Below are 14,701 nucleotides of genomic sequence, written 5' to 3' on the forward strand. Positions count from 1 at the left end.
CCCATTTTAGAGCAGCCTGTTTAACAGCCAAACTTTAAAGATAGTCCTGCCACAGAATGTAACTAAAGATGCAATTGATGCTTTGAACCTTTCTCCAAGGCCAGTGCCAGGCTGCCTACATGCAGCACCATCCTCCACAACCCCACCCAGCCTCACAGCCCAGGAACAGCAGTAAGGGTCCATAACCTGCATGCAATGGCCCTCCACAAATTCCTTCCATCTTAAGCCTCCTCTCTGGAGTGCTTTTTACACATTTCCAGTGAGCCATTTCCCTGTCTTTCCTCTCTCCCACAGCTTCTTCTATTCTATCCACTGGCAAACAAAACACATGAGTGACCTGAGCATAGCTTCAGCACAGCAGGGCAATTTCTGTGCAGTGGGATATGCATGCCTGCAGGAATCACTGTGTTTTTCACTGCCGTAGTGGACAAATTCTGCCTTTGGACCTACAACAAGCAGACTGACAGAACTGAATGACAGAGGTAATCAAAAGCATTGAGTTTAAGTCAATTTCATTCATTACAAGAGTTTCTCTTACACTCTTACTGCAGCAAATTTTATAATGCATCCACCTGCTTTGATGGCAAACAAGTTTTAGAAACAGTTAACATGCTGCAGTTGACAGAAGGGCTCGAGCTGTCAGACTAGCTTTATCACTTCTCCTGTGAGGTGAATACGTCACCAACAGCCCATATGGGAGCAATAAAAGCCAGGATGAGAACAGGCTCTCATGTTTGCTGCCTTGCAATGTGAATAGTGCCTTGCAGGAATCGCACATCTTCACAACTGGCAATCCTTGAACTCTCATCCCAGGGCAGTCTAGCTGTTTGTCCTCTGGATAGCTGGAAGATTATACATGCCGTTAGCCATCATTCTATCACAATAAATCTGTACTCAATGCCACAGTACAGTTCACTTGCCAATGCTTATCAATTCAACTCAAATAATTAAAAAAAAAACAAACACAAAAAAAAAAAAAAAAAAAAAAAAAAAAAAAAAAAAACAAACCAAAAAAACCACCAAAAAAACCCCCCACACACAGGGAAAAAAAAAAAAAAAACACCACACCAACACGGGTAAGACTCTCTCCCCTTTAAGCTGGTAAAGCTGCTACACTTACACTTACACTTGTAGATTGTGGAGGTGTCTAATTCCAAGCAAGAACCTGCCTAGCATTTATAGGCACTGGAAGCTGTATGAAGTATTTCCCAGCCCTTCAAGCTCCAGGGCAGCTCCTCCCATTAACTTGAGAGGACTCATTAACAACCCTTCCCCCGGACTCAAATTTGTCAGACTCAAAACCCATTCACAGCTTAGATTCTGCTTCTGAAACCAATTTCAGGCCTTATTGTTAAGAATGGTGCTAGTGTGCAGTAGAAACAGTGGGGTACATCAAACATTTGAGGCCATGTCCTGCTGCCACTGCCAAAACAGACAACCAGTGCCTCACGTCTTTATTTTGTGCCTAACACACAGCCAATTCTCAACACGTGCACCAGATTACAGCAATATTTGGGCTACCATTTCTCTTTTCACAACAGAGATAACTCCACAGCTGGTCTTTTGTCTTTCATCTGTTTGTGAAACTAATAGTGTCAACCAGCTCATATGATTTGAAACTGCAAAATAAAAATCTCGTCAAGAATATTTTTTCCTTCTGTTTTAAAGAAAATATTCAGCTGAATTACTTTAAGCTATACTGATTCAAGAATAGATGCCTGTGGGAACTGACAGTGGTCAGAACATGGATTTTAGACTCCAGACAGTGCCTTGAAGCTTGTGGGAACTTAGTATTCTCTCAGTCCAGCCTGGGAAATCACGAGGAGAAACCCAAAACAATCCTTGTAAATATCCTCCTGACACCTGGTGTTTTTTAACTTGCTGTTTACTTGTAAGAAAACAGTTGAGAGGTGTTGCTCTAAGTAATCAATCATATTGATTGTACTGAGACACTGTATAAAAGAGTATGTCTTTCAATTAATCTTTGCTATAACCCCCGCAAAGAACTGGAGTTCTACGTATCATTATTTGAGCCCTCCCAAATCTTAATTATACATGCCAGTTCCACAACTCAGCTGAAAACCAGATACATCACTTCACTTTTCCAGGAGATAGTTTGGCTTAAAGAATCTTTGCCCCTTTTGGTGTCAAATCTGATTTTGAACAGATTACCTTGAAATCTGTCTCCCTGTGCATTACAGAAAATGCATAAGCAATTCAAAGAAACATGGGCAGCTGGAAAACAGAAACAATGAGGAACAGAGCCATTTTCACAGCTCTCCCTAATTTGAGTGAGAGGGAAACTATCTGAGGGCTTTACATTGCCACACACAGAGGTCTGCACATGCCTATCTAAACCTAGCAACAAAAATAGCAAAAGCAATTATGGGAGGCTATCCCACTGTCAGCCTCAAACGACAGTGGTTTCAGAATATCATGGAGTGCTCTGACAAATGTCCAAGCTCCTACAAAGTCTATACAGGCTCCTATCTCCTCTAGGACACTACTACAAATCTCCAAGTGTTAAGAGAGCCTTGAATTTAAATACAGGTGGACACAAACTCGTCTTTGTTAAAGCCCATGAATCACTGAGACTAGCAGCAGTCAAAAGCACCAGGCAGTGCACACAGCCGAGCTGCACAACCTCACAGTCCAATCAGCCCAGCTGTAAATCTGACCACATGCTGCTTAGAAAGGCAACCACACCCCTTGCAGAGAGCTGCCACTCATCTCATGGTGGGGAATACTGGTTGTGCAATAGCTCTGTCTACTATCACAGGATTCACATGGTCTGTGGCCAGCAACATCCACAGCCAAAGGATTATTGCTGCTGCAAGAACTCATATCTCATACTGCAAAAACTCATTCTTAAATATCTCATTTTTAATGAGATACAAAATGCCAGAGTGCTCCTTTTCTGGACAGTGAACTGTTGAGACATTTTCAAATGAAGTGATTTCCAAAGGAGCCCAGACTACATTTCTCAGAAATTCCCTTATTCTATGAAGTGCTCACTTGCAGTACCTAGAAGGCAAAAGCTGGGTGCAGTGCCATACCTACACATTCAGTGAGCACTGATCCTTCCAGTCCTCAAGCTGCTTTTCCCATCCAGAGCTGGAGATACAGCAGCATATTGGTTTTTTTGCAAATCTAAACATTCATTGGACAGATTTTAGGGCTTTCAGTCCCAAAGCAGTAGCTAAGTCATAGAAATGTGGATTTCCAGCACCCATAAAGTAATAGCAAAAGCCCCTGCTCTATCAGCATGTTCCTTGTGAATAGACAATTCTTCTATCCAATACAGTAAGATCCCATAGACACCTGTAGGCTCCTCACTAGCAGCAGGGGTCAGTACAAAGCAGTGTCATAAAGGTTACCACATGCAGCTGCTGCCTCATCTCCTCTGATCTGTGAAGGGCTATTCATATCTCCCCACAACACTTTCTGCCAGAGCCTGGATAAACACTTCTTCCAAAGATCAACAGCTCTCCAGGACCTGGTAAGCTGAGAAAGAAGGATCTCAACATGTGAAAAGTACACTCCTGCAAAAGGGCTGTTAAGAAGCAAATTCCTTCATTCCAGGTAATTTCCTCCTCTGGTCCAAAGCAAACAGGTAGATGATGACATAAAGCTTTTTAATATAGGCCAGTGGGATATGTGCCAGGGAGAATGTACCACTCTCTGGTCAGCCACTCCAGCAGCATGGCATGCAACCATTTCAATCCAGTGCAGGGGGCATGGGCACAGCACACAAGCACTGCCACACATGCTGCACTTATCCCATCATGAACACACTAAGAAGAAAATGCCCTGGCTGCTCTCAGCTAAATAGGAAACAGTGCAGAAGGATTTACCCAAAGGTCAACAGCAACACTTAAGCCCTTCAAAACTAAGCAGAAGACGTCCTTCCCACAAGTGTTGTCACAGCTCCTTCCCAACAGCTGCTTCATATGACTCTCTTAGGCAAGGTGCAAACCCCAGGTACCTCTGCTGCCTCTAATCCCCAAAATCTGTTCCTCTGCACACATCTCAGCCCCAAGCTTTCCTTCAGCAGCCTTCCAGTTACAGAGTTTTGGCTCGGTGATGTACAGGCACCCCTGCCAGTGTCCTTACTCCTTTGTGTGCTCCCCATGGTAAGGTAACAACCCAGCCACTACTGATGGCCACTACAGCCACTACATCAGGTCATGCTCAGTATTAACTGGGAGCTACCCCCAGGGTGCAGAATGAAGCCATCACTCTGATCTGACAATCAGGTAGTCTTGTGAGTGGAATATAAAGTCAAAGAAGCTTTCTAGTTGCGCCACAGAAATCCAAGGTGCAGAGGGGAAAGTGAAGGAGAAATGAAAACGCTGTGTGCTCTCTTGGTGAAGCTGAGCTTACAAACACCAATACACGGGCAGCAGAGCATGAGCTAGCTTCAAATTTGTCAGTCTTCCTTTTAAAAAAGTAAACCCCAAGAAACTACAACTCTTTACAAGACAGTAGTGCCTAAAAGAAAGGTGGAAAACTTTCGGAAAGAGAACTAACTGGCTCTGAAGGGACTACACTGTTAGCTTCAGTGCACGCCATGGCATATGGTTCAGTCTACAAAAACAAAGGTCACATCCATCATTACTCTGCATCATTATTCCACAGCCCATACACACTGAGCAATGACCCATTACACTTACCTCAACATGCCAGTAAGCAGGTCAATGCATCCTGTACAGAAACCAGCACAAAAGGTTTCCCTCCCTTTGGATCTCACCGTCAGGACCTTTCATATGCAAATACCATTATCCAAGCAATTGTTGGATTGATTGATATCACTGACGTCACACTTGCATGCAGAAATTCTGACTTATCCACACAATTGTAGAACTCTCCAAAACAAAACACTGTTCTGCCAATATCTGGCAGTCATGCTAAGGACCAAGGTGTGAAACAGCAAGAATTCTTGCTGATCAGTACTTCTGTGTGGACCAAGGTACTTCAGCAAAATGTATAACACAGCTAAGTAGGTTTTGTCAAAGAATTTCACCTCATGACACACCCTAATTTCAAATATTTTACCTTTACAGAGGTGCTGCCAGCTATAATACTTGTATTTGGCTTAAAGCAGGGAGAGGTGGGGAGACAAAGCAAAGTTCATCATTTACAACATGATAGTAGACTACCAATCCCAAAAGAACTTTCTGACAAACCCACATGATACATGTAACTAAGAAATACTTTAATATTTTCTGCCTAAAATTAGGTAGTTTTACAGCTTGATTATAATATTTTATATTTACTAAGGGCACAGATCTTTAAATATTTCCTGTAGTCTGAAAGTAACATTACTTCACTCATGACCTGCCAGGGATGAAGGGTTGCCATGATTTTACTCCTGGAGAAACAGCAACATGAAATCTGGCAGGCTTCACTTGTAGCACACCAAGCCTTTGTAGATCTCTGGTACCTTCCCCAGAAACAGTGACACCCTCAACCACCCTCCATGGTCCCACAGTCCCAGCAACTTGAGCTTTCTGTTGTGCTATGGTACTGCAAAATCTGGATTCAGCCAAAGCCAAGTCAGCACTTCAGGGTTTGAACTTTTAACTGTATGGACATTTTTATTCAGCAATTCCTAACTATCATATCATCAATCAATACTGCAACTGGCCACTGCAAACCAATTAACAAAAAACCAGCATTATAAAAGAGGCAGATTTTGGAAACAAACCAGGATGATTTCTTACTGAAAAGAAGTTGCAGAAGAATGAGAATTTACTTTTCCAACATTAAAAAAAAAGACTTCTCAAAAAGAAATTTCCTGGATAATTTTCTTTTACTGTATCTTTATAGTCCAAGTATTGAAGCTAAAGCTTCAGTATTTTACACAAGTTACTATCTTACTGACAGCTGAGCAAGAAAAAAAATTCTGGCAGCTCTGGTGATTGCAGAACATGCTTTATGAAACAAAGTATATTCCATTTCTTGCAGGGAGAGTCAAGGCTAGTAAAATAAGGAGTTTCATCGTTCAAATTCAATCTTATCATAACAAGATATAATTTCTAAAAAGCCAAGAAAAACAGTATCTACTTAACTATGGATGATTATAAGTCTAGCCAGCCACAACACATTTAGTGAAAATTTGATTTGCTTTGTATGCCAAAGCTTCAGTCACAATTTAAATCCTTCAAATCTGTATTATCTTTACAGTGCAGTAATCACACATCTGCAAAGAGACAAGCAACAACAAAAGCCAAACCCAAGACAGAATTTGATGCGCTGGGTATTTCCTTTGGAAAGGAGGATACTGTGGTAAACATTACTTTTGCCAGATTGAGGCTGGGAAAATTATGGGCATGCACCTGTTAAAATTCACATAATTCCAGAAGACATGAGGGCTTGTGACACAGCTGTTCATGCCCACCTTAGACCTTTGCCATGGACTAGTATGATCTTCCAAACTACACTGGATATGTGTGAGGGTAATGTCTGGAGGGCTTCTATTTGTGCCATCCATGACTACATTTCTTGAAGTGTGAAAATCCCTGCTCCTAATTGTATGTTCTTGGTTTTTTTCTTCTCAGAATTTCAAGGACATGGGATGTTATCCATTTGCTGCTCCTTTTTGGTTTTTTATTTAGTATGCAAGAGACTTCCCTTAAAGGCAAAAGTAATAAATCAAACTATATATATAAGCAACCAAAACCTCATTTTATCAGATGTGTAATTTTAGGAAGAAAAGAGAACAGCAGTCTAAAAAATTGAGTTTTTTCCTCAATATCAAATGTAACACCCTATCAAACTTTACTGACCTCTACAGATATTACAAGCCTGCTCATTGTGTTTAAAAACCAATTTCCTATGTTGTATAGGTGTAACAGATACTGTGTCTAGCTCAGAAGGTATTTGCAGAAGCATCAGCTACCAGTGACAGGATTTTTTTTTCATGTTGAACTTGTCAAGTTTTTATTAAAGCTGGGCTACAGGAATTAAGTATGCAAACAGTGATCTGAAAAGCAGCTGAAAACACACATTCTTCACCTGTTTAATTAATTCTGGAATTTCAAAATGCAGAGCTGCTATAAAACGATGTTTTTGTTACAAATATGGTGAGAAGCAAAATATGCCTCCTGATACAGTTGCTGTCCTGATCTTCTGGTGCTTACTGTTTATTTCAGTATTTATTACTCTCCAGTATGGACCAAAGCACATTGTATTTGCACACAGCTGATTACCTAAAATAGTATTTGCTGTCATTTCAGCAGGTGCCAACTGGAAAAACTCACCTTGACTTACCCTGCCTTACTCATTCAGTCTATTTATTATAGACTGTGGTATCCACAGTGTTAAAGAATATTAAAAAGTCCTCTCCAAGCACTCAGGACAAAGACTAAATGATGTAATGGAGGCAGCTCCCACTCCCCAGGTTCACCCAGGAGGCAGTGATGTGAGCAGGCAGGCAGCAGGCACAGCTCTGGGTGGTTTCACAACCAGCTGCTGCACCTGGGGCTGAAGCCACAAGTGTGCAGCAGAGTAAGAGGGCCTGCACATGCCATGGGTGCTGGTCCAGAGCTGAGGATGCTTTTGCTTTTGCAAAAGTTGTGGATGCAATTCCCCTGGGAATATTTCCTGTCAAAGCACTCTCCCAGCACAGCTGAAGGGCAGGACCCACCAGGTGTTGTGGAAGGCACCTACACTCAAGCCTCCCCAGCTGCTCTCATTTGAATTATGACCCTGTTGCTCTCTCTACCTCACTTTGCAGAGTCCCCAGTTTTGTTCAGGCTCTGTAGTGGCAGCAAAAATGCCATAACCACGTGGGTACAGACAAGGACTGCACATCAACATCTTTCACCCCTAATCAAGGGTGAATAACCATGCAGTGAGGAGTGATACAGGACATTCTCATGTTTCTCATTTCACCAGATTGGGGCCGGGAAAAACGTGGGCTTGCATCTTTGACATCCTAGCCTGGGCCTGGCACTGGCTCAGCCTCTCTGGATAGCATTGGTCAGCTCCTGGGAAAGCAGGGATAGGGGCTACACAGCAATGGGACACAGGCATTTCTACTTGTTCCTGCAAGATTTTTTGGTACCTGTTTGTTGCTGGGTTGTTTCCTCAGTAGTGAGAGTGTCTTGGGGCAAAGCCTCATGGTAAAACAGAATTACCTCAGTGGTTCTCTGTGAAGGGAGATATTTCCCCTCACACTTCCTTTTTTTTTTTTTCTCATAGCAGCTCTGTCTACCCAAAAATCACTCCCAGGGCCTTCACCACACCCTGCAGGATCAGCCCTTCCTTCCTAATGAGAACTGTGATCAGTGCACTGAGGCAGAGGAGAACGTCCAGCAGCATCATGCTGCTACATCAGCTCCAAACATGATAGTCCAATTTCTTATTAAGAGATCAATAATTCCCTTAATAAGGGAAGTACAGTGCTCCTTACACTGCAGAAGTCATCCCCACCTTAGGAAGCAATAACCATTGAACAGTACTGGTATATTCTGATTTTCCAGAGGTCCAGAAAAGCTTCCAGGTGTCTAACAATCCTTGGAGTAACTGTCCTGGATATTAAGTCCCATCATGGGCTGCAGATCTAAAGGAATGCTTCATCTAGAAAGCTGCTAGTGCCAAGAATCTCTATGAAAATAAATACAGGGAAAGAGAGGAGGTTACTCATAGCATATGCTAATTTAAGTCATTAGTTGTAAAAATAACTTCACATTTCCTTGTGAAATATCAAGGGAGCTGCTTCAAACTAATTAGAGGACTTGAGTTCAAAGTGACAAGTGGCCCTGGGAAAGGGGAAGGTTGAAGAGAGCCGGGAAGAAAAGTAGTCATAGCAGCAGCAGCAGAGGAAATGTTGGATTTGGAGACGAGATGCCATAAGGCAGCAGGTAGGTGAGTTGCAACGTACCAAGGAGAAATCTTGAGTGAAATCAAACCCTGACTCACTGAGGTTAGCTGAGATGGTGGACCTGATCTAACATCTCCACAAGTGAAACCTGCTCCCTTCCCTCTTTCTGGTGTGCAGCTGCACCCCATCCCCCTCCTCTTGCCTGCACAGATCCTCCTCAGACCCCTTGATCAGACCAGTCAGCTCACTATAAACCACAGAACACTAACTAACTCAGCAGGAGAGCTGAGAATTCCCTGCTGGCATAGCAAGCCGAGTCATCTGACCAAGGGCAGTCTCCTGGAGCTGCACAGTGGGGGCAGCAGGAAGGAGCATGCAGAGCAGGTCAGTCCTCCCTGGCAGCAGGGACACACTTGCCATCTTAAACATCCAAACAGGGAACCACTGCAGGAGAAAGAGGAAGAAAGAGCAGAGGAGGCAACAGTTTGCTACACCAAATGGAACAGTGTAGTGAGGAGGAAGTAAGAATGGCTAATTTTTATAACAATGCCCCTAGGACAAAACCATTGGCAGAGAGGGAAACTCTGTGGATTCAAGGCCCAGAGCACAATTTGATAGTAGATTACTGACTGAAATACACTGGTTTACTCCATTACAGAGATTTTATGCTTAGACTTCACACTAAGGTTTCACAGCTCGCACTACTAATCACAGTTCAAGTTTTCTTTTCTCAATAGGAATTCATAGGAAACTCATCCAAACACAGTTCATGACTAAAAACACCACCACCACCAAACATGGAGCAGAAGTGAGACACTACCAGTGTACATTACCAATAACATGAGTATAATAAGCATCTTTGAAAAAGTCTGATCACATAGAATATAAAATATGTTTTTACATATACAATAATTGCAGCACTTGAAGCTACTTCAAAAGCACAAGGATATTGTATTGTTTTGCTGCTCTCTAATTATGAAAATGTTGAATATTTGTTTTGAGAATGAAATGAACATAGCACGGTACATTTGCACAAAAGTGATCAAAACTCTGTGCACTTTCTAATCAGTGTTTCATCATGGGCTGTTGCTCCAAGAGGTGAGTACTGCTGACCAGTAGGAACTGAAGCAAGAGCAGAGTCCATCTTATCTTAGAGCCCTGCCTGCACTTACCATTGTAACACTGAGATGATATTGATCATTAAACCTGCAGGAGCCCAGGTGATTTTCTGCCATCTTAGCAACCTGAGTCACTCCACAAGCAGTAGCACCCAGAAGGGAGCACAGCCACAGAGCCAGGAGCAAAATACTTTCCCCAGTTAGTCACACAAGCCTGACTCAGCTTCCCACAAAGCTACAGCCTTTTGTTTCAGTATCCAGCCCATACTTTTGGTGAAAATGGACACCACAGCCAATTTCATGATGTTGTCTTGATTATTTCTTAATAATCTTTCTTTGAATCAGGCTTTTCATACTGGGCATTAGTTTCGCATACTGAGTGTTATGATACTCTGACATTCAGTTAAACCAAGTGGTTCAAGGGATGTTGAATCAAAAATTATGATGCTCAAGAGCACAACAGGCCCAAACATCCACATTTAAAGGCCAGAAATAAGTGTGCTTTCATTTACTTACCTTTTTGCTTCTTCTAAGTGGCACAGATACTCATAAGCAATATTCTGACGCCTCCTCTCATCCATTTCCTCTGCAGAAAGCCTTTCATCATCCACAATAGCTGCAAACAGAAACCCATATCAAGTTATACACAAGTCGCTGTGATTTTCAGAGCAATTTCACTCAGAACTTGTGTGAATTACTGAACAAGGAAAATTAAAATAGTTATCACTTCTGTTTAGAAGAGGCCTTTTATAGTATGGTGTACAAAGATGTCTATGTCACCAAGAGTGTTCTGTTCTCTCTACAGTGAATTCCTCAAGTTTCACTTCCTTAGGACCAAGCTTGTATTGTTCTGAGGCCACAGCCTGGTCTGGGGACAGGATGGAGCACTCAAACATGGGGACTGAGGCTGGGAGCCAGCAGAGCTTCAGCTTACATATCCTCAGAGGATTTGAGGGCTCTCATGAGGAAGCTCAAGGCAAGATGCAGGTGGAGCAGCCCCATGCTAAGCAGATCCTCAACAACAGAGACAAAGACAACACACTGCAAAGGTATCTCAAGGACAACGTGGGAATTGGCTGCAGCTTCAGGAACCCATGAGACTGCAACACGCTGAGCTGCCTCCCACTGATGGAGATGATGAGGGTTGGTAATCAAATGAACCATCTGTGGTTTCTTCTACTTACTGCTGCAACTTCATCACCTACCATAAAAACACTCCTCCAGCCTATAAGGGATGTCTGTGCACATCTCCTGCTGCAAATGATCCCAATTATTTACAGCTACTACACAGTGGCTGGTCTTTCTGTACTTGTAGAGTACAGAGGGGGCCTCTGTGAGCAGCTCTCCAATTCTTCCAAATGTTTCTAGCAGAGAGTCTGAAAGAGCATACTGTAGTGCTGGCTTCTAGATGAATTTCAGCCACAGCAGGTGAGACTTTTGTAAACAGCCTTCAGCATAAATCAGTTACCAAAATCTGTGCTAAGTACAGATGATCAGTACAGTTACCAAGATCTGTACTAGTACAGTACCCTCTCTGTACTAAGCTGAGTATTGGACTAGATCATCTTGAATGTATCCTCCAACCTTGATGATTCTGTGAAAAACGTGGCCCTACATTCTTTCACATTTTCAGCCACATCACCTCTCATGTCACAGCTGGCAAGCCAGTGGCTGCACCAGTGAACCAGAACAAAGGGCAGCTCTTGCTAAAGAGACCTGTTTGTGGGAGAATTGGCTCCCTGATCTGAGCCCCTGCACACTCACAGGCACAGTGATGCAGGCACCAGGGGAGGACGGAAATGCAGGGCTGGGCTGGCTCTGCTCTCTGTGGCAGCCCACGTGCTGGTGAATGTCATGACACCTCACTAAAAAAACCACAGCTCCTGCTCCTCCTGAAATGCACCATGACATTCTTTGTTAGCTCCATTCCCACAGAGACTCGTTCATGCCACGAGCAAGTTCTCAGCTTTTCCCTGACAATCGCTTCAAGTAGTGGATAAACACTTTCTGGTAAGGCACTTAAAACAGCAAGACTCCCAGCTTTGCAAGTACTTGCATACCTAGAAATCTGTACATCAAAACCAACAAAACAAACCAAAACACCCAGAGAAATTCTCTCACATGAGTTTTTTACTGAGGACACGAAAGAAATCACACTACTCACTCACAGTTTGGACTGATGCTACCACACATTTGTTAAGGTCTTGTATAGCTGCTTCAAGCTTTGTAGTTCAAGTTTTAATGACCACATGGGAGCTGATATCTCTCATCTCTCATCCTTTGCTTTTAAGATTGCTCTTCCTAATTACCCAGATGTTTCGTACAGCCATCAAACAAATACATGTCTTGCTCAGAGTTTCTTTTAAGTCTGGTAGCTCCAATAAGCATGACTCACTCTAAAATGAGCTCTCAGATACTGTAATCAGGATATCACCTGCCATGAACCAAAACAGTTTGGAGGCAAACATGGTGTGCAGATGGTAAAACACTGTGCCTGGCAAACTGGCCATGGAGGCTGCTCTAGTACTGCTCTTGCCTCACCACCATCAGCACAACCAGACAGGCTGCTCCCACTCCATGACATCCCTCCTCTACTGCAGAGGGCTCCTGACTTCCCAGAGCCAGGTAAAAGTACTGATGAGCCACCACACTGAATTGTAATGTATCGTTTTATTGTTTGCAACACCGAGATCAAGGACCCCTTCTCAAGAGCTCTCCCAGCTATGAGTGCTCATAAATGGAGACAAGTGCTCTCAGAAGAGCCCAGCAGATTGTTCTAGTTGGCTGTTGTCCTGTCAGCTCAGGTGGGACAGCCAATACCAGGCCAAGCCCTTCATCTTCCATGACAACTCCCATGCCCTGTTCCTCATAACCTGTCAAACAGTTGTTTACTCCTGCCCTCCAAAGACAACTCAACACAGCCATAACTAAATCAGAAAACAGGCAGCTTGTCTGAAGGCAGGTGAAGGAAAACCACATGACCCATTTGATAAGTAGCAGTCTAGGAATTAACCTGAATAACACTAATGCTTTAAAATCTAGGCCTGGATGTGCACATCCATAGGTGCCTTCCATCCCCAACAAAGGTATCCCAGATCATGCAGCCCTGGCCAGCCTCAAATTCCTCATTAAAATATTTGCAAAGATTGATCCAGAGAGTGGATGAAGGCACCAACAGATACTGTGGAACTGTAATAGTTGTTCTGCTTAGCAAACACTGCAACAATGAGAGGAAAGGGCAAGATTCAAAAACAAGTAACTTGTAGACACTGGAAGTGCAAAATCCAGCTCCTTTCTAGAGAAGGTATCAGCAGCTCACAAGTTGGAAATCAGACTTCTTTCCTGTCAGGGCCAAAGCAGCTAAAGTTTCTGGGCTGGATATCTGAGCACTGAGAATACAGAACTCAGGGAGTGCCAACACCTACAGTGCTAATCCTGGGAGGAGTCTCTTACAACACCAGCTTCCAATAAGTCTGATTACACACTCACCCTGCAGCACATTCTGGCTTCAAAGCAACTGTGCTATCACATCAAGAGTGGTTGCAGACACAACTTCAGAAACAGAAATGACAACCTGCAGGATAAAAGTGGCCTCAGGACTGAGCTGCAGAGGCAATTACTTTGAAGACTTGGGTTCTTAAAGTCTAGTCTATAATAATATATTTTGGCAAGGGCGTCAGTCTTTGACCAGAGCACTGTATACATCTTTCTTCAAACATCCTGAGAACATCCATCAAGCCAGCCACACCAAGTTCAACACACAAACAGGTTTGGTTTGGAGACAGAAAGCTCAGTCTTTCTGCTTAACAGAGCGAGTATTAGTCAGAATACTGGGAAGACTGATGAAAGAATAAACATATTTCTGCTATATCAGTGACTTTTCGATAATGCTCAGCTCACAAAGGAAGAGAGTGCTGCAATAAAGGGTGTTATGTGGCAGAGTAATCAGGCCTGGGCTTCACCTGATGACATCTACAAGCAGGCTCCTGACACAAAATGTTCCAGTTGAGAAGATCCAAATGCCACAGAACAAGGCACACTCTACATGAAAGCTATACAGAGGGGAGAAAAGGCATCCAAACATCATCTTAAGGTTAAATTCATTAATTATGTGAATTAAGTTCAAATTGAGAGGAAAAATCTAAAATATTCCCCTGAAAAGAGCATGTTAATAGTTCATCCAGACCACCAACAAAAACTAATTAAAAATGCCAGCCTTAAAGCTCTATTTAAATTAATTTTAAATGTTGACACCCTATTAAGAGTCAGTAGACAAAACATGTGCTAAGACACCAAGTTCACTCATAGACACCTCTTCATAAAAAAACACTGAAGGAAGAGTGTATGAAACACATGGAACAGTGAACACATCTAAAACTTTAATTGCCACATGTGAAAGATTTATTCTGGTACTCAGTATTCTGGCACCAACTTTCTGATTCTTACCACAAATTGATACAACAGAAACAAAATAATATTCTACAAGCAGCTTCCTATGTATGTATATTCTACATATTTTGCATGAAAGTTAGAGTTTATCAAGGAGTTTTTCTAAATTGAAGACTTGGCCATCTTCCATCCGCTGACACATTGTACTTACATGCACCCTTCTCATTCTAAAATTGTCCTGTGTAGGCAGTATCTAGGACTAATTGATGTTTGGGGTCTGGTTATGAATTGCACAAACTTTCTGATGTGCCCTGATCCAAGATAGCCACTCCAGTTGTTGGCAAATTCTTGGAGCTGCACCAGTTGC

At 42.7% G+C, this 14,701-nt stretch overlaps 1 protein-coding gene across 3 annotated transcripts in view; it reads right to left on the reverse strand.

Moving 5' to 3' along the window:
* The window catches only part of IQGAP2 (IQ motif containing GTPase activating protein 2), a 127,570-nt gene that overhangs the window by 95,161 nt on the left and 17,708 nt on the right, over window positions 1-14,701 (reverse strand). For all 3 annotated transcript variants that reach the window (XM_066339072.1, XM_066339071.1, XM_066339070.1), the window contains exon 2: window positions 10,462-10,561. In XM_066339072.1, coding sequence (XP_066195169.1) covers window positions 10,462-10,561 — 100 coding nt within the window. The remainder of the gene's footprint in view (window positions 1-10,461; window positions 10,562-14,701) is intronic.

Source organism: Sylvia atricapilla, chromosome Z, assembly GCF_009819655.1.
Source record: "Sylvia atricapilla isolate bSylAtr1 chromosome Z, bSylAtr1.pri, whole genome shotgun sequence".
NCBI classification, from domain to species: Eukaryota; Metazoa; Chordata; class Aves; order Passeriformes; family Sylviidae; genus Sylvia; species Sylvia atricapilla.